Source organism: Carassius auratus, chromosome 15 (assembly GCF_003368295.1).
Source record: "Carassius auratus strain Wakin chromosome 15, ASM336829v1, whole genome shotgun sequence".
Classification (NCBI taxonomy): Eukaryota; Metazoa; Chordata; class Actinopteri; order Cypriniformes; family Cyprinidae; genus Carassius; species Carassius auratus.
In genome coordinates, this window is record NC_039257.1 from 12,233,532 (window position 1) to 12,253,064 (window position 19,533).

Consider the following 19,533-nt stretch of genomic DNA (forward strand, 5'->3'; position numbering starts at 1 on the left):
CACCATACTTGGCTGAATGTCACGTCGCTTTCGCTTTCACTTTAGACAGATATATGAGCACTGAATATACTGGATATGTGATTCTCCAAAATCTGCTAAACATATTTTAAAATAGGTTCTGTCTTTATAAGTAAACCACAGATTTGGGTTTTGAACAACAATATTCTTGCCTGAAATACTTTTAAAACTATTCATTTCATGACACAATAACAGTAATATTTTGAAAATGATCCGAATAAATGGTGGTTGAAATCACAATGCTGCGTGAACTATAGCTCCCGTAAGCTCTGGACCTTTGAAAAAGTACTACCTCGCAAGCAGGGACTTTCTGAGGGGGATTTTTTTTTTTTTTTTTTTTTTGTTACCAGGAACTTTTTTTTTTTTTTTTACCAGGTACCAGCCCATAGTCCCTAGTTCCTGGGTAAAGTTCCAGCAGTGGAAACGCAGCTATATACTTCAGGTCATTGTGTACTGTATGTTGTTACTCTTCTTGTATGTTGTCTTTTTGTATTGTAAACCGTTTTATGCATGCCTATGATAGAACCACTTGTTCATGTTATCTTATATGTAATCTTTCCATGCTTAATATCTATGGATTTGTCTTTTGATGATCTAAACAAAATTTATATTATATGTATGTACATAGACAAAATATTAATGTTCTAAGAAGCTTTAGTAATTTAGCATTAACACTCAATAGAGTTCCATATAAATTTTCAGCCAAAGGGCCGTAAAACTAGTATCTCCAACCTCCTGGTTGGAATTTCAGCCTTTCTCACTGGACAAGCCAATCTTCTCACATCTTAAAATGCTTACGCACAGTTCCGCCCATCTTCTTCTTCTTCTGCTAAGTTTTCTCTCTTAGCCTTTTTTTTCACTTTCCACTGGGAAGAAATGATTACCATCAAGTCAGAACATCTTTGGAATTCATCACTCTTCAAACCCAAAAGAACATGATCACAAGTCCAAAAACCTTAAGGCTATCAAGACTTTCATCTTAGACTGCATCCAGACACTTGTCAACAACCAAGGCAATGCAAGTATCATACATTTAACTATACGAAACTTTCCCCCTTTTTCCTGACGTTAATTTGTTAATTTGTAAATTATATGGCTCTAGCCTCCGGTCTCACTTGCTTCCAGCTATTTTTAGATGACATTGACAATTGATGTGTCCTGTCATATTATTTTTATCTGTTATATTAATTAAAAACACCTTTTACTGCAGTTTTACTGTTTACTGCACGTTGTTATTCTCCTCTTTATTTTCCTATAGCGGATAATGAAATGGAAGTCTCACCCATAGGCTTACTTCCATGCTGAAGAAAAGGTGGATAGACCCCATTATAAACAGCGATAATGGTTTTACTCAGGTGGTTAACTGACTCTTTCCATGAATGCATTCTCTGATTTTTCTAATGGCTTCATTCATCCACTTTACTCTCCTCTTGCATTTACGCATGAGTGTATATACAGGTAATTCTCAATAAATTAGAACATCATGGAAAAGTTAATTTCTTTCAGTATTTAAAATCAAATGGTGAAACTCATGTAATAAATTCAGTACACACATACTGAAGTTGTTTAAGTCTTTGGTTCTTTTAATTGTGATGATTTGGGCTCACATTTAACCCACCAATTCACTATCTCAAAACAATTTAGAATACTTTATAACACCAATAAAACATTAAGTGAATTGTTGTCCTTCTGGAAAGTATGTTAATTTATTGTACATGTACTCAATACTTGGTAGGGGCTCCTTTTGCTTTAATTACTGCCTCAATTCAGTGTGGCGTGGAGGTGATCAGTTTGTGGCACTACTGAGGTGGTATTGAAACCCAGGTTTCTTTGACAGTGGCTTTCAGCTTATCTGCATTTTTTTGGTCTCTTTTTTCTCATTTTCCTCTTGACAATAACCTCTTGAAAATAACAGTTTGTGTCTCCAATATGCATTAATCCACAAATGAATTAAGCTGTTAACTTTTTTAATGTGGCTGATACTCCCTCTGAGTTCAAACAAACCAATATCCCGGAGTTATTCATGTACTCAAACAGTACACTGACTGAACTGCTGTGAAGAGAGAACTGAAGATGAACACTGAGCCGAGCCAGATAACGAATGAATGATTGACTCGAAGAATGCAGATCATATTTATTTTGCTTTAGCATGAAGCTGCAGTTTCACAATACTTGAATTACATAAGTTATGAGTAACAGTAAAATGCTCCAGCCACTTTTATCTTCATGTCTTTTGCTTGCCATCACAAGCCCACTCTCCTTTGTGTAAGTTTTAGTTTGTTAAAAGCAATGAGTGCAATAGCCTTTTATCTGACACTTTTTCTTTGATGTTGAACCACTCCGCCCCTGCCCAGCAGTCAAAGCGGCATTATGTTGCAAAAGTGTGGACTCAGAAGAAGGCTGCAAGGGTTAAGGGTTAATCCAGGTTGTGGCTCACTTGACCACAGTAGTTTTGCGGCACTCTTAAGCCTAAAACAAAAAAACATGTTTCCACAGTATTTTCCATATAAATGTTATCTTAAGCATTTTAGCACTTCCGGTTTTCTCTCAGAGTCAATGTTATTTTTTTTTTGAAAGTGAGTTTGGTTAAATCCCCTAAAATAAGGTCCGTGGTTCACACAAGCTTAAAGCTGCAGTCGGTAACTTTTGACACTCTAGCGGTTAATAAACAGAACTGCTTGCGTCTTGCGGAAGAACATCGTAGCCGGAACTACTTCTCTCTGTTTATGTCTATGAATATAAACGCTTATTATAGGTGCACCCTAGTGATTCAGGACAAGCTAAAAACACGGTTTGGAAAATGGATTCATGGTGTACTCGCTTATTATATACATTTTGAACACAAACAAAGTTACAGACCGCAGCTCTGATTGGTTGTTTCTTAACGGGAGCGATGTATTTCTGCAAATGGCAATAGGACCACTGGGAGGAGCCAGAGGAGCTTGATTTTTTTCACAGATTATCTGTCTCATATTCTACTGTCAGGACATAATGACAGGTTTAACAAATATGTAAAAAATATATTTTTACAAAAGTTACCTTCTGCAGCTTTAAGATACTTTCACGTTTTATTATATGTCATAAAACACACCAGTTTCACCCCACTCGTTATTTTTAAACTAATACATTTCTTTTAAAAAAAATCAGGTTGCTAATGAGTTGCTAAATGGGACTACAGGCACTGTCAGAGACATATATGGCTGTATCATACACCCGGTGCCAGGCACAATGTGAAGTGTTTTTTTGCTAGTTTCAGCCCGACGCAGTTATCATTTTCATGTCCCGTGTCACGTTGTTTAAATAGCAAATGCATTTGTGCGCTCATGGGCATGCTGGCCTGAAAATTAGGTTTCAGGCGCATTATTAGCGTGTTGCTATTTTGAGGCAACTGAAAATAGACTTGGCTTTAGACCAGGTTTTAGTTAGTCAGTTGCACAGTCTATTTCAGTTTCCTTTTTTTTTTTTATTTAAAGAGCGCGTTCGTATCGGGTCCACAACGCATCCACAACCATACACTCTGCTTATTACACACAGACCCACATGGAAAAAATACTATAGTAATTTATAGTAAATACTGTAGTGTTTTGAACCATTCTATAGTAAAGTACTTGAATTAATTTTGTTGTGGTATTTCTATAGTTGCTGTGGTAATATAACAACTATAGTAATGTAAACAAATTACTTTACTTTTGAAACATTTACAGCAGGCAGGGTTAATGTTACAGTGGTACTCAACACTGATTACTGTCAGTCCTTCTTCACTTGAATTAAGGTTATAATACTTTAATTGTAAAGTACAACCACCTCAGAACTGGCCTTAAGCAGCTCTTTTAACTTTTTTATTTTACTTTTTAAGGTTAAATACATGTTTAAAATCATAAGATAAAGTTTAATAGCTTTTTTTATCAAATCTTTGCATAGTCATGACAGGAAACACTGGCATCTAACAATGCATTAAAGAATAATAATAATAATAATTATTATTATTATTATTATTATTATATACATAAACCAAAATAGGAAAAGAAACCGTTATCGAATAAGCATGTGTCCTATTCTGTGTCCTCAACTCCTGAAACATTGGTGTCTCATATTTTAAACATGTATGTATGAGAATATTAAGATGCAACTCCCTTTGTAATCATTAAAATTTTCATAATTAACTGTGATTTAATTCCACATTTTTTTCTAAGTAACTGTAATAGATTACAGTAACATTCATTTCATAATTAAATTAGGTAATTTAGTTACTCCTGTTTGCTGGGGAACACACCATCCAGAAGCGGTGCTCTCATGGGGGCAGGGATAATATGCTCTGAGAATGAAACTACACTCGTGATATAAAACACACAGGTCTGTCAAGAACAATACTTTTAATAAAGACCCATTTTTCTTAGGCTGGGATTTTTTTTTTTTTTTTTTTTTTTTTTTTTAGTATTTTCCAAGCAAATTAAGTGCAAGTTTTTATCATGTGTAAAATTACTGATTAACATGGTGGATAAAAGCGGCTTGTTTATATATACTTTATATTATACTACACAATATAAATATATATATATATATATATATACAATATAAATATATATATATATATATATATATATATATATATATATATATATATATATATATATATATATATATATATATATATATATTTATATTTATATAAAACTTGTTTAGGTGGTAATATCGTGGTGTGCCAGTTTCAATTCTCATATCTGGCACACTGCCTATGTCTTGTCATCACTCAGTTTAAAGTGCTTCCACACAGCTGAGGTCTTCTGCATTTTTGTTTTCTCTTCCAGATGAACTGTATCATGACGTTCCTGATTTTCCACTGTAATGCTTATAACGCAGCTCTTTGGAATGTAATACAAATGCATAATTTTAATGAGCTGAGGTTTCAGAAACTATATTAGAAGAGGTCAAAGGATTTGCAGATATGAAGAAACATTTACTCTGTGTGGGTGTAGGGGATTCTTGACCCTTGATTTCAGTATCGTTTGTTGACTCTGGAAAGAGCCCTAGGAGTATTTTGTGTATGTGTGTGTGTGTGTGTGTGTGTGTGTGGTTTGTTCAGATGATGATGATGTGTATATTTTACCATTTTCTGTAGAGTGTTTTTGATAAAAACAATATAAAATAAAATCTAAAAATAAATAAAAATGTTCTCGTATAATGGCAGCATAAATTCATTATAAACTTTGAGTTGTTAAACCGTCAGATGTTTTGTAAATATCTATATAAATATTTATTACATAATGTGTCATTTATATTTTACTGCATAAATAATTATTTTAATATTTACTGTAGCACAGATGTATTTTTCAGGTTTTAGTAGTGCTTATATTGCACAGGTTTTCAAACGTTATTGCCTACATGCATGGTTGAATCATTAATCAAGTGATCAATATAAATGTTTTTGAAGGACCACCTTTAGCATGCGACTCCTTTTATAAGAGACGGCTCAGTTTATGTCAAGACCTGGATATCACTCATCATCATGGATCTGAACATTAGCCCCTGTTGGAAACAGCTCCTTCTGTCCTCTCTCCTTCTTGTCTGTGTCAATGGACAAATGGCAGGGCCGTAAGTATTGCTTCTATAAAATTTTTATATATAAATCATCTTGATGCTTTTTCTCATTTAAAAAAGGGCCAACTAAATCAACACATTAACTTTGATGTTTTGCAATAAAATCCATTTCAGAAAAAAAAAATCATACTACTCAAAATGATTGAATGCTTATCATATCTATACAGATCTTTCATGGTGACGTTTCCTGCAGTGATTGAGTCAGGATCTGAGGCCAGACTGTGTGCAAGTCTTCTCAAGCCCAATGAAAGCCTTGTCATGAACATTTATCTGGTTGATGGTAACCAGAGCACTTTACTGCTGCAGGAGAAAGCTGAGGAAGAGTTTCACCGCTGCTTTAACTTCAAGGTCTGCTATCAGCACATTACAATAAATATATTTGTTTCATCATCTAGTTTTTTGAGATAGTCTGTTTGCAGAGGTTGTGAATACATGATAATATTTCTCATCAGGCTCCTCTGATAGAAGCAGAATCTGTTCAGAAAATGAAGGTAGAACTTCAAGGAGAGTCTTTAAAGATGTCTGAAGAGAGAAAAGTCATGTTCAGACCTTACCATCCTCTGACCTTTATCCAGACTGATAAACCCATCTATATTCCAGGACAGACAGGTGAGCTGTGAATTGTTCAAAGTAAAAAAAAAAAAAATGTAAATGCTGATGTCATCATACGCCCTGCTTGACAAAGTGTCAAACGTGTACAGTGTAAAACGATGCAGTGCTTATAAAAAAAGGTTCCCAATCACATGCCTCTTTATTTACGAGCTTCGGGCAGTCACAGATATACCGTGCATTGTATAAACAGTCATTTCAGCTTTTGAAATAAAAAATGTCAAATGTTGATGGAAAACACGCAGGAAGAGTGTGCTTTATTCTTATCTTTTTAGTCACCATAAACGTCCATCCAGGAAAACCTGATAGTACAGTCTGCAATAAAACGAGGATGTGCAGAACGGGAGCCGTTGTGTAAACAGGTCGTCATGCTAGTGTATTCTTGCAGTCAATGACACTGACTCCACAAATAAACAGTGTGAAACGTAAGATAATGAATATAATCTTGAGTGAATCATGAGCATCGAAACATTTAAAGCAAGATAAACCAAGACTCTATTCAGGACAAACTGGATGGTGCAATCAGGATTAGCAGGCCATTAGATCTGAAATATTGGTTATCACAATAAAAACATTATAATTATGTTTGTCACACATTTTTGTTTTCACAGTGAATTTTAGAGTTGTTACCATGGATAAAAACTTTTCACCGCTTGATCAGCAGGTTGTGATTTATTTATCTCTTCTTTATTTTTAAATATGTAACACACAAACATGTTGGCTTTTAGTCATGTAAGTTTTACAAATTATTTAATTACACTTTGCTTTTCTTACAGTATAGTAGAGTGATACTTGAGGTAAGAACACAAACCTTCTGTATTCATGACAAGCACAACACTGACTTTTATTTTTGCAGTTATTGTGTTTTCAGTAATTATCAATGTTGCCAAGTATTTTAACACTGTTGTGGGTTGTTTTTCTTTTTTGTGGGTTTAAGTGACACCAATACCTGACATTTATCCCCCGGCATGTGAATTTTACTTTGGGAACACCATAGTATTTTACCCTCTAAAAGTTTTACAGGGGGACCCCCTGAGCTAATTTTGGGCTAGCTTTGATTATCAATTAGGCAAATTGGGCAAATTATTGTGAAAACCTGGCAACCCTGGTAATTATGTATTTCTTATTTTTTGGGCAGAATATGTGTAGTTGGCTGTTACTAACTTCACTTTGTGTTTGGTATTAAATAGGACAGTAAAGGTAACAGAATTGCTCAATGGACAAATGTTTCTTCAACAAGGTGGATTTTGCAGCGTTCTTATGAATTAAACCCGGAAGGCTGTCAAGGCATATACAAACTGAAGGCTTACATTGGTGACAGGATGATATCACATGATTTTGAGGTGAAAAAATATGGTAAGTCATAACAAATTATTTGCATTATTTGCATGGGACAAGTTTCATAAAAAATCCTAATGTGATTAATAATAAATTTCATCCTCTGTAGTTTTGCCTAAGTTTGAAGTTACTGTGACGGCACCGAAGACAGTGAGTATAGATGATGAGTCAATGGCAGTTGAAGTTTGTGGAAAGTAAGTAGCAACTTTACTTAAACATATTAAAAGCATAAAGTCCATCTTTGACCTGTACATGTTTTACAGATACACATACGGGCAGCCTTTATCTGGTAAATCATGGGTGAAAGTGTGTCGTAATATTCAACGCTACTCTTACTGGGGTGATAAACACAGTCCAATATGTGTGAATATAACCACTGAGGTTTGTCAGTGCAGTACCAAAAGTGGCATGTGGCATTTATTTCCTAAATCCAGATTATTAAATTACTATAATGTATTGTGTTTATGTTCATTAATTTCCATTAGATGAAAAGGACAGGCTGTGCCATCCATACCTTAGATCTATCTGCCTTTTTAAACTCCACATATGAGAATCAACTGGAAAATTCTCTTCATGTTGAAGCAACAGTCACAGAAGAAGGAACAGGTGAGCTATTAATAACTGAAATGAGTTTTAAAATCTGATTACATAAAAATGCAAGTTTCACACTCCATATATTTGTATTTCACAGAGATCACCATGACAAAATCTGAAACTATTTCTCTCACTTATGAAATCGGCAAATTCACACTTACTGACCTGCCCAAAACATATGAACATGGATCAGTTATAGAAGGAAAAGTAAGTGTAAAATCAGGTTGTCTCAGTTCAACAGCATTGAATGATATGTACAGAATCATTTATTCCTTCAAAATCTTGTTTTAAACAGATCAAACTTTCAAATTTCAAAGGTGCACCAATACAAAACAAAGTGGTTTATCTTTTGGAGGGATCCTGGTCCTCAAAACTGCTCCTAAATCTCACTACAGACAGTGATGGACTGGTCAGCTTCTCTCTTAATACATCTAGTCTTCCTAAAGAAGACATTAATCTGATGGTATGACAGTTGCTGCTCATCCAACAAGTGTTTGATCAGTTAATATTTTGATAACATAAAAATATTGGCGCATTCTTTTTCTTTTTTTCCAGGCGAGTGTGTATCCAACGTTTCATTATGATGGTTACAAAACACCTTCCTTCTCTACGGACAGAAAAACAGTTCATCTTTTCCGGCCTGTCACTCCATACACCCCATCATTAAGTGAACTGATCATAGAAAACATTGAGCAACCATTAAAGTGTGATGCTGAGTTTACAGTGACCATCAAGTATTATTTTATTGGAGAGACTGCTAAAGACTTCAAAACTGACATTGTCTATATGGTGAGAATGTGCAGAATGTACACTGATACACTGATGAATTCATTGTTTGTTAACAGTATTAACTGGCTGCACTGGTCAGTTTGTCATTGGAGTGTCATCTGTCTGTTTCAGGTCTTGTCCAGAGGAGTGATCGTTCATCATGGATATGAGAAGGTTGAAGTCAAGTCATCTAATGGAGCAGCAAGTGGCACAATGTCATTCAAACTGTCTGTTGGTGCAGATCTAGCTCCTGCAGTGCAGATTCTGGTCTACTGTGTTCTGCCCAGTGAAAATGTTGTTGCTCGTAGCACAACATTTGACATTGAAAAGTGTTTCAAAAACAAGGTATGAAAAAAAAGAAAACCCATCAGCCCATTTACACAATCACAATCATTCTGATTCAATACTGAAATGACTCACCCTACTGTTGTCGTCACAGGTTTCTCTGCAGTTTTCTCCCTCTAGAGCAGTTCCTGGTGAGAAAAACACTCTCCATCTCTCAGCTCAGCCTGGTTCACTGTGCGGCCTCAGTGCTGTAGATCAGAGCGTCCTGATCCTGGAGTCAGGAAAACGTCTGGATACTGACAAGGTGTAAAGGCTTTAAGATGCTAGTGTCTACTATGTTCATCATTATTATTTAAAATTTTTACGCAAAATAAAGTTCATCCATTTCAGCATAAAAAGTACTCCACATGGCTCCGGTGGGTTAATAAAAGCTTTCTGAAGCAAATCGATGCATTTGTATTAGCAAAATATCCATATTTACAACTTTATAAACCATAATCTCTAGCTTCCGCTGTCATACATGTCTTTACGAAAGAGTGGCATTTTAGCAGATGTTGTAGGATGTAGGTAAACGCAGAACGTGCAAGTACAGAGGAGAGAGCAAAACAAAACACTGGTCACAAATTAGAAGATGGAGGATTTAGATATAAGCCAAGAGATGACTGTTTTTCTTTTGCTATAATTAAAAACTAGACTAGCAGAGAGACTAGCATATTCTGAAACGCCACTCTCTCGTGAACATGTGTACAACAGTAAGTAGACTCTAAAGATGATGGTTATTTATTGTGGATGTGCTCTCATCACAGATCTTTAATATGCTGCCAGTACAATCAGTATCAGATTATCCTTACAGCGTTGAAGATAAGAGGGAGTGTCTGGGATGGCAGGCTGTGAGTCTCCATCAAGCTGAACTGAAAGACAAAGCCTATGAATCCTTAAAGGTAACAAATGGATTAATCTGTGTAACTGCAGTAGATTAGGTGAGTAACTACATGCATAAATATATCAATGCATGTGCTTAAAATTCCTCTTAGTTTATATATATATATATATATATATATATATATATATATATATATATATATATATATATATATATATATATATATATATATATACATATAGTATAATTTTTATTTGTTGTTTTTTTTTTTTTTTTTTTTTTACTTCTGTTACATGTGGTTCATCATTGCTGTTGGATAGAGTGTGGGTCTGAAAATGGCAACAAATTTGGCTGTGAGAGACTTTCTGTGTTCAGTATATACTGACAATTTTTTAGATAATATTTGTTATATATGTATGAGTTCATTCAGACATCCATTTGCTATCAATAATTTAATATGACTGGAATTCACCACTATTAACCAATTTTTCACTGCAAGAGTACATATGTATGACTCTTTATTTGTTTTGAGATTATGGTGACAGTTGTCTGATCTGTAAAATCAGCAGTTTTAAAAATTTGTGACATCAAAGAACTGCTCGAAAGAGCTGCACCAACCAAAATGTAAAGGACAATTTATTCTGTGAGAAAAGTGTAAATGTATGAAGATAACATGTTAAAGTTTAGTTTACTGGCTTTTATATTCTTATTTTACTTATTATTATTATACTTTGGATTATGTTGACAGTGTATCGGTTTCTTCACACTATTTGATATGTTAGATGTACAAAGCTCACTTACATTTTTGTTAAATTCAACTTTTTTATGTATAAATTATTAGGCCCCATGATTTAAATTAATAAGCATATAAAAAAATTTAAATGAATAGTTACAGTATAAACAATACAAGATATTGTAGGGTTAATGTTGTGAACACAGAATACAGTTTAGATATTTCAGAAAGTATATAATGTGATAGAGATACAAAATTGTGATTTTTTTTAAAAAAATTGCTACATGTCCTGATTCAAGTGTCACATCTTTACCTGTGCTTTATTTCAGTTTATAATGCAGTATCATATGATTCTGAAATGGATTTGAATATGAATGAGGGAGACTCTTCAGTTGAAGTGACAGTTCGTACTGTCTTTCCTGAAACATGGATTTGGCAACTTGCTGCAGTTGGGTTAGTGACAATATTTTTAACTGTTAACATAATTTAATATCATATTAAAACCACAATAACTGTAATGCTTCTCTTGGCACTGCACATCCAATTAGTTTTTGTTAAGAATACATACATTCACTTGTAAACGAATATGTGAATTGGACTGATTTGTATTCATATAAACACAACTTTCATTAGATTCATTCAGATTGATGAAAATTAGACAAACTAGAGACCTACTGTGAATCAGATAGTCAGTGTTTTATATCTGTGCTGAATGTTGTAAAAGCAAAACAGCATATTAAAAGGCCAATCAAATACTCGTGTAATATCAACACAGAGACTCTGGATCAGCTCAGGTTCCTGTCACAGTTCCTGACACCATCTCCACTTGGGAGACGGAGGCCTTCTGTCTGTCCTCCAAAGGTCTGGGTCTGGCTCCTCCTGCTCAGCTGACAGTTTTCCAGCCCTTCTTCCTGGAGCTCTCTCTGCCTTACTCCATCATCCGTGGGGAGATCTTTGAGCTGAAGGCCACTGTCTTCAACTATCTGTCCAAGTGCATCATGGTGAGACTTCAGACTCAGTCTTATCCAATCATATCAAATATGCCACTAATCATGTGTGTTTGATTGACAGGTTAAAGTGACTCCAGCTCTTTCCTCAGACTACACTCTCAAAGCCTCCTCTGATGAACAGTATTCATCCTGTCTGTGTGCTAATGGAAGAAAAACCTTTAAATGGATCCTCACTCCTTCTGTTCTTGGTGAGTTTTCCAGTCTGAATCATTGTTTCTCTGTGTTTGTGTATGTTTGTATCTTCACGTACATGTCTTGTGTTGTAGGAGTCTTGAATATTACAGTCAGTGCAGAGGCTGAGTCGTCCCAGACTGTGTGTGACAATGAGATTGTGAGCGTGCCAGAGAGAGGACGCATTGACACAGTCACACGAAGTCTGCTTGTACAGGTCAGCGCACTTCAAACAGCTCTCAGACGTCATTTCTTCATGATCCTAATGCTGCTTATGTCAGTATGATGTGTTGATGTTACTGTTTTATGCTGCAGGCTGAAGGAACTGAGAAGACAGAGACCTACAGCTGGTTACTGTGTCCAAAGGGTTTGTCTGCAGACAATATTTAGCATTATAGTGTTTCTCTGCTGATCACTGATGTGTTTCTGTCTCTCTGGTTCATAGGCGACAGTCTCACAGAGGAAGTGGATCTGAATCTTCCTAAAGATGTGATAAAGGGATCAGCAAGATCCTCTGTTTCAGTCATTGGTAACATTTACATACACAAGCAGAAATGAGGAGTTTGTGTTTCTAAAATGTAATCAGTTTCAATGGTGTTTGGTTTTTAGGGGACATACTGGGTCGTGCACTGACAAATCTTCACGGATTACTACAGATGCCGTACGGCTGTGGAGAACAAAACATGGCTATTCTTTCTCCCAATATTTACATTCTGCAGTATCTGGAAAACACAGAGCAGCTCACTTCAGCCATCAGAGAGAGAGCCACCGGCTTCCTTAAGAGTGGTGAGAGAAATGAGTCAGGTCAAGAAAATAAGTCTTGATACTTTTGACGTCAGACACACTTAATCAACCTAAACATTTAATCACTATCAAACTTAACAGGATACCAGAGACAACTGAACTACAGACATACTAGTGGTGGATACAGCACATTTGGACGTGGAGATGAGAATACATGGTAAATATTTGTAACTTTTTACTCTCACTTTTTCCTAAATAGTTACAAAGTTAAAATATTAAGTAGATAGGTGGTATTTATTTTTAATATTTTATGTACAGATTTAATCAATTAAAACAACGAATGATATTATTTAATTTATAACTTTAAAACACCAGGTTGACTGCCTTTGTCCTGAGGTCTTTTGGCAAAGCGCAGAAATACATATTTATTGATCCACAAAATATTCAGAGTGCAAAGGAATGGTTAATAAGCAGACGGGATTCAGACGGCTGTTTTATCCAACAGGGAAGTTTGTTCAACAACAGAATGAAGGTGTGCTATTGGTCACTAAACATTATCACAGAAACAATCTATCTGTAACAAAAATGATTTACTTAATGTTCCTCTAATATAAAACTGCAGGGTGGAGTGAATGATGATGTGACTATAACAGCCTACATTACTGCATCACTACTTGAACTAGAAACTCCAGTAACAGTAAGTTCATCTACAGGAAACACAGTATAAACTCAGAAAAATTACGCTCCCAGCTGCTGTTTCTCTGTTTTTGTCTCAGGATCCTGTCGTCAGTAAAGGTTTGTCCTGCTTGAGGTCTGTCATTGAGGATGTCAAAAACACTTACACCACTGCTCTGCTCGCCTACACCTTCAGTCTGGCTAAAGACACAGACACTCAACAGCAGCTTTTCAAGAAACTGGAGGATGTTGCTATTTCAGATGGTAAGATATTTGTTTCTGATGACTTTCTGTTGTCCTATATGACTATACTTTTTTATACTGGTGTCTCTTTTGTCCATGTGTCCTAAAGGGTCTCGTCTCCACTGGTCTCAGTCTGCTTCTGCTGATGACTCTGATTCTCTGGCAGTGGAGATCAGCTCATATGTGCTGCTAGCTGTTCTCTCTGCTGATTCACTCACTACAGCTGATCTGGGCTTTGCTAACAGGATTGTCAGCTGGCTTGTGAAGCAGCAGAATGCCTATGGAGGATTCTCCTCCACACAGGTGACTCAAACTACTCAATTCAAACACATGATTGCTGAATAATGGGTAAAAGACACATTACTGAACACATTTATTTCTCAGGACACAGTGGTGGCTCTTCAGGCTCTGTCTTTGTACGCCACCAAAGTGTTCAGCGCTGACGGCTCCAGCACAGTGACTGTACAGTCAGCAGCAGACACTCACCACTTTGATGTCAATCAGGACAATAAGTTACTGTACCAGGAGAAGCAGCTGCAGGACGTCCCAGCCAAATACAGCATTGAAGTGAAGGGCTCAGCTTGTGTGTCTGTGCAGGTCTGTAGAGAATTCAGCTTCATTTACTCAATCTCTCTCTTTTCTTTCTTAGCATTTTGCTGCTATTCTGTTATGATATGAATCTGTTTTTTTTTTTCATGTTGACTCTCTCAGGTGGCTCAGTTCTACAACATCCCGACTCCTACTGAAGCTAAAACACTGAGCATTGATGCAAAGATTGAGGGAGATTGCAAAACACTGGGACAAAATTTCCTTCTGAACTTCACTGTCAAGTAAAAACAGATTTAGATTGTGTATGGCTACTGTTTCTTTTATTATATATAGATACTTCGTTATTGAATGCTTAAAATCATTGACAATCTGAGTTGAACAATTCTGTTGTAAAATTCTGTAATTGCTTGGATAAAATTTTTATGCATTTGCTAGTTTAAGTGTATAAGTTGTGCTCCTGATTCTTTGTGTTGTTAGCATTAAATCAGGGCAGTATATTTATCTCTTTTAAGATATCATGGTCCCCAGGAGATGACTAACATGCTCATTGTGGATATTAAACTTTTATCAGGATTCACAGCTGACACATCATTGGTGAGTTCAGGTGTATAAAGTTATTTTGCATTAAGACAAAATTTTTTTACACATTTTTACTACTGCTTTTTTAATGTCAGCTTTACTTTGCAAGAACTGAAGAAAAAAAACACTTCATCATCACGTCATCATCATCATTTTTTCATATTAGTAATTCTATTTTCCCTATAGCTTACAACGTCAATTAGTTCAGAAGTCCTTGCTCAGAAGTATGTGGAGCGGGTCGACACAAAAGAAGACCATGTCATAGTTTATTTAACAGAGGTTAGTAAATAATAACATTATATAAGTAACATGTATTCAATAATTTCCATGACTGGTACTGTATATTTATTTTTTGTTTATCCTCCTGCAGATTCCAAAACATATTTCTATGAATTACAAGATACAAATGAAACAGGTTCTTCCAGTGAAGAATCTCAAGCCAGCAGTGGTCAAAGTGTATGATTACTACCAAACAAGTAAGATTTTATTTAACATTCAGAAAAATGTAAAGGTGATGGTGTGCAGTTTAATGCATTTTTTATTAGATAAATAACAAAACGTGTAATTCCGAAACTTTTTGTTTTTATTAATATTTGATCTTTTTTTATGTTGTTGACACAAAGCCATGGTGTATTATTTTGCCATCAATTAGCATCCTCATTTAATAAATCGTATTACTCGCTATTGTCTAATTAAAGGTTATATTAACCACTAACAAATGTCATGGGTTCATATATATTTGGACACTGACACAATTTTCTTAATTTTGGCTCTGTATGCCACCAGAAATGAATTAAAATGTAGCAAACAAGATTTTATTGAAGTGCAGACTTTGAGCTTTCATTCAAGGGGCTGAACAAAAATATAAAATGCTTAGGAATTACAATCATTTTAATACACAAATGTAATTGGACAAAACAATATAATCATAAATAATATTAAAAAATATATATATTGTATTTGTTGAGAATCCTTTGTTTAAGTCTGGAACTCATGGACATCACCAGAGACTCGGGTTCTTCCTCTTTGATGCTTTGCTAGGCCAAAATGCAAATGGCACACTTAAAATCATCTCCAGACCTTTAACCTGGTTAACTGATGTAGAAATAACTAAGAAATAGCCCACATCTGTCTGTGAAATAGCTTTTGAGTCAACTGTCCAATTACTTAAGCTCCCTTGTAAAAAAGGGGGAGGTACATATTAAAGAGCTGTAATTGTTTAACCTTCACTTCAGTTTACCTTCAATACAATTTTGATGAGAATACCCTCAAATTAAAGTTGAGGGAGTGCACTTTAAGCTCATATTCATCATATAACTGTAACTTGAATATGTTTTGGTCAACAGCAAAAATGATAAAAATGGTGCCTGTGTACAAAATATATGGACCTGACTGTATCTACATACATACAATGTGAAAATCTGTTGCAAATATGCATGTGAAGATTTGCTTTACTACAGTGAGCAACTGTACAATGATACAGGCCAGAGCCTTATATTAACTTGTGTCTTGATATTACCTTCTTTCTTTAGGTGATCAGTCGGAGACCGAGTACTCCTTCCACTGTCAATAAGGTCATGCACTTCAGTCCTGCAGCTCAAAGTATAATGACACAGAATACAGAATGTCTTTTTAATACTGTATGAGTAGTTATTCTTAGTGGCATTGTTTTATTTCATTTGTAATTTTTATGTATGCTTTTATATGTGTACTCAGTGGCAGCAGGCCACTCACAATTTTATTTGTAATTTTATTTGTAATTAATCTTTTAACAAAACTTGTTTGATCCTATTATGGAAAATAAAGAATTTAGAGATTTTTCATGCATAAGGAGTCTGACAACAGCCTGCACTCCACATAGAGATATTATCTCATCATCATCGAGTGTTGGGGGGGGGGGGGGTTATTCAAGGTCCTGGACCTCTCTTAAGCATTAAGAGACCCCCGTTAAGGCCAAAAAAGTGAACTTGAGGAGTTTTCCCTGGTTTTTCACTAAAACCATCATAATTGAATTAAATAATTAATAAATGCAATTTCAACTATTTCTGAAGTGCTTCTTGTTGGAAAGCAATCTTAACAGAATGTTTTTCTGTTGGACTTTTTTTGTTTTTATTTTTTGGTAAAATTTGTTAAATTTTTAAGCAGTGACCCATGTAAGTTTGATGCATTCAAGGATTTTTGTGTTTATATTTAAAATCAACCCTTCTTTTACAAAGAACACCACTTTCACACATAACAAACAGAAGCAGCTCCTGCATAGATTGCAATATCCATTCTCGATCCATCGATTTCAACTTATTCAGCACCACCCTCATGGACAGCACCTGGTAACATCACACGTAAGAAGGAATAGTTTGTGGGAAACACGTAACCTCCAAAGGTATAGTTTGTGGGAAAACGCCTAAAATGGTATACCTTTTTTAAGATATACCTTAAGAGTCCTCGTAGTGCACTAAAAGGCAACGATATCAGGAAACACACACCAGTGATAAAATGTATTGTGACAGGCTTTTTATTCAAGTTTTTTTTCAAAAACTCTAAAGTAAAACCCAGTCAAAGTTGACTTGAACAGAGTCATGGTCATCTGGAAGAACAATGTATTGAAAGATTCATGTAACTCTGAATTAACTCTGAATTAATTTTTTAAAATGGCTGTTTAAATATCAAGAAATGCTCAACATAATAATGCTTTTTGTCAAACATTACATTTAAAAAAATTCTAAATTCTACAGTAAAACCCAGTGAAAGTTGTCACAGACAGAGTCTTGGGTGTCCTGAAGATTAATTTGTTGAAATGTTCATGTAAATTCTCAAGACATTTTTAATCTGTGTAAATAATCAGTGTTATAATGTATCTTAACACTTTATTTTTTCTCCAAAACAACACATTAAACTGTATATTATATCATATTCAATATTAATATGCTTTTTCTTGTTTTGGGGCACATTTAATTAATTACAGCTGAAATATGCATCTTCCTCAGCTTTTTGGCCATTTCATGTACCCTTATTTCACAAATAGGCCCTGTCCCAAATGGAACACTTTATGTGGACTTGCTGTTTGCCAGACTTGGACAAATTTAAGCTTTCAGAAGGGTTTCAGAAGGGTGCTCACAAGTGTTATATATATATATAATGAACATTATTGTTGCAATTGTGTGGCAAATTATTTAAATATGAAAATGTACTTACAGACTGTGAGTCAGAAGCTCGAGACTGGCCTTGCAAAGTTGGAACTGCCCCACTTTATAGAAACAAAGTGGGGCAGTTTTTGTTGTTGGCGTCTGTACTGCATTTGAGCTCCGTCACTATATTCTTTTTATCGACTATTTTTAACTTAAAAATCAATTTTATACACCATCGTTTCCGTTTATATAATGTGTGATTATATCCTCTATTGTATTCTGCAACAAAAACAATCAGAGTGCCTCGCTATCACTAGTTTTATTTTGATCTCCCGGGTCCATTACTATTGTAATGCACTTCTAGGTGGTTGTCCTGTTTCGTCAATAAACAAGCTACAGGTAGTCCAAAATGCAGCAGCTAGAGTCCTTACCAGGTCAAGAAAATATGATCATATTACCCCAATTTTACAGTCTCTGCACTGGCTACCTATTAAGTTCCGTATCAGTTACAAATTATCATTACTTACCTATAAGGCCCTAAATGGTTTAGCTCCTGGGTACCTAACTAGCCTTCTACCACGCTACAACCCATCACGCACCCCAAGGTCACAAAACTGGACTTTTGGTAGTTCCTAGGATAGCAAAGTCCACTAAAGGAGGTAGAGCTTTCTCACATTTGGCTCCCAAACTCTGGAATAGCCTTCCTGATAATGTTCGGGATTCAGACACACTCTCTCTGTTTAAATCTAGATTAAAAACACATCTCTTTCGCCAAGCATACGAATAATGTATCTTTTAAATTGTGAGTGTAGTTGCATCTGATCAAATGTGCATTTTTATTCATTAGCTTGGGTTAAACTAATTTTACTTTGTTGGATCAGCAGCTATGCTAATGATGTCTCTATTTTATTTCTATGTTTTGCCACGGGATTTTACAACTAACAATTATTGCTACATGTTTGACTGCATCATATAACAATTACTAATTAATAATATTAATAATGTTCATCGTCTAGCTGACTACGTCTTGTATACATTTTTTTCTAAAAATCCTGTCAAACCTGCACAAACTGACAGTCACCACCATAAGCTACTACTAAATATTGTAGAAACATAATTTTCTGCAAAGTTGCTTTGTAACGATTTGTATTGTAAAAAGCGCTATACAGATAAACTTGAATTGAATTGAATTGAATTGAATGGAATACCAGCATTGTGGGCTATTCTCACAGGAAACAGTTCTTGTCCACTGCACTGCAACTGTCCACTGCACTGCAGACATCTTAATATTTGGGTTGCACCATTCTGGAACAGCGTTGAACCACTGATTTCTAGTTGTGTCCTCTTTTGGAAGGCAGCGTTATGTAAATCTTCCCACATCGTGATGTAGACATGGGGGACATGCTAGAATGAGCCATTTTAGGTAGGTGTAATTGACTTTAACTTTGATAAAGTATATCTTGTAGCATTGGGACTAATCAGACACACAACTATTTATTATATTTAACAAATAATGCCTAACGCACCCTTCACCTAACCAAAGTGCAAGCTATGAGTGTCTATGGACCCTTTTCCCCTGAAATGCAACTAATGCCTCAAAAAGGCAAAAAA

The 19,533-nt window shown here is 35.3% G+C and overlaps 1 protein-coding gene across 4 annotated transcripts in view; it reads left to right on the forward strand.

The window, feature by feature from the left end:
* LOC113115114 (alpha-2-macroglobulin-like) overlaps positions 1 to 16,630 on the forward strand; it is a 43,457-nt gene extending 26,827 nt beyond the window's left edge. For 2 of the 4 annotated variants that reach the window (XM_026282411.1, XM_026282413.1), the window contains 26 exons: positions 8,049 to 8,169; positions 8,255 to 8,364; positions 8,453 to 8,620; positions 8,713 to 8,946; positions 9,058 to 9,270; positions 9,365 to 9,514; positions 10,017 to 10,151; positions 10,414 to 10,489; positions 11,156 to 11,279; positions 11,602 to 11,827; positions 11,898 to 12,024; positions 12,103 to 12,224; positions 12,323 to 12,374; positions 12,453 to 12,536; positions 12,617 to 12,793; positions 12,893 to 12,968; positions 13,127 to 13,283; positions 13,374 to 13,448; positions 13,528 to 13,690; positions 13,779 to 13,972; positions 14,054 to 14,266; positions 14,381 to 14,499; positions 14,731 to 14,812; positions 14,984 to 15,076; positions 15,168 to 15,273; positions 16,330 to 16,630. In XM_026282411.1, coding sequence (XP_026138196.1) covers positions 8,049 to 8,169; positions 8,255 to 8,364; positions 8,453 to 8,620; positions 8,713 to 8,946; positions 9,058 to 9,270; positions 9,365 to 9,514; positions 10,017 to 10,151; positions 10,414 to 10,489; positions 11,156 to 11,279; positions 11,602 to 11,827; positions 11,898 to 12,024; positions 12,103 to 12,224; positions 12,323 to 12,374; positions 12,453 to 12,536; positions 12,617 to 12,793; positions 12,893 to 12,968; positions 13,127 to 13,283; positions 13,374 to 13,448; positions 13,528 to 13,690; positions 13,779 to 13,972; positions 14,054 to 14,266; positions 14,381 to 14,499; positions 14,731 to 14,812; positions 14,984 to 15,076; positions 15,168 to 15,273; positions 16,330 to 16,370 — 3,438 coding nt within the window. In that variant the 3' untranslated portion in view covers positions 16,371 to 16,630. Of the gene's footprint in view, positions 1 to 5,479; positions 5,611 to 5,783; positions 5,965 to 6,068; positions 6,226 to 6,836; positions 6,890 to 7,001; positions 7,023 to 7,415; positions 7,582 to 7,672; positions 7,758 to 7,826; positions 7,945 to 8,048; positions 8,170 to 8,254; positions 8,365 to 8,452; positions 8,621 to 8,712; positions 8,947 to 9,057; positions 9,271 to 9,364; positions 9,515 to 10,016; positions 10,152 to 10,413; positions 10,490 to 11,155; positions 11,280 to 11,601; positions 11,828 to 11,897; positions 12,025 to 12,102; positions 12,225 to 12,322; positions 12,375 to 12,452; positions 12,537 to 12,616; positions 12,794 to 12,892; positions 12,969 to 13,126; positions 13,284 to 13,373; positions 13,449 to 13,527; positions 13,691 to 13,778; positions 13,973 to 14,053; positions 14,267 to 14,380; positions 14,500 to 14,730; positions 14,813 to 14,983; positions 15,077 to 15,167; positions 15,274 to 16,329 lie in introns of those variants that run through there. The other 2 variants (XM_026282410.1, XM_026282412.1) reach the window with 2 other exon arrangements.
* Positions 16,631 to 19,533: the final 2,903 nt, after the last annotated feature.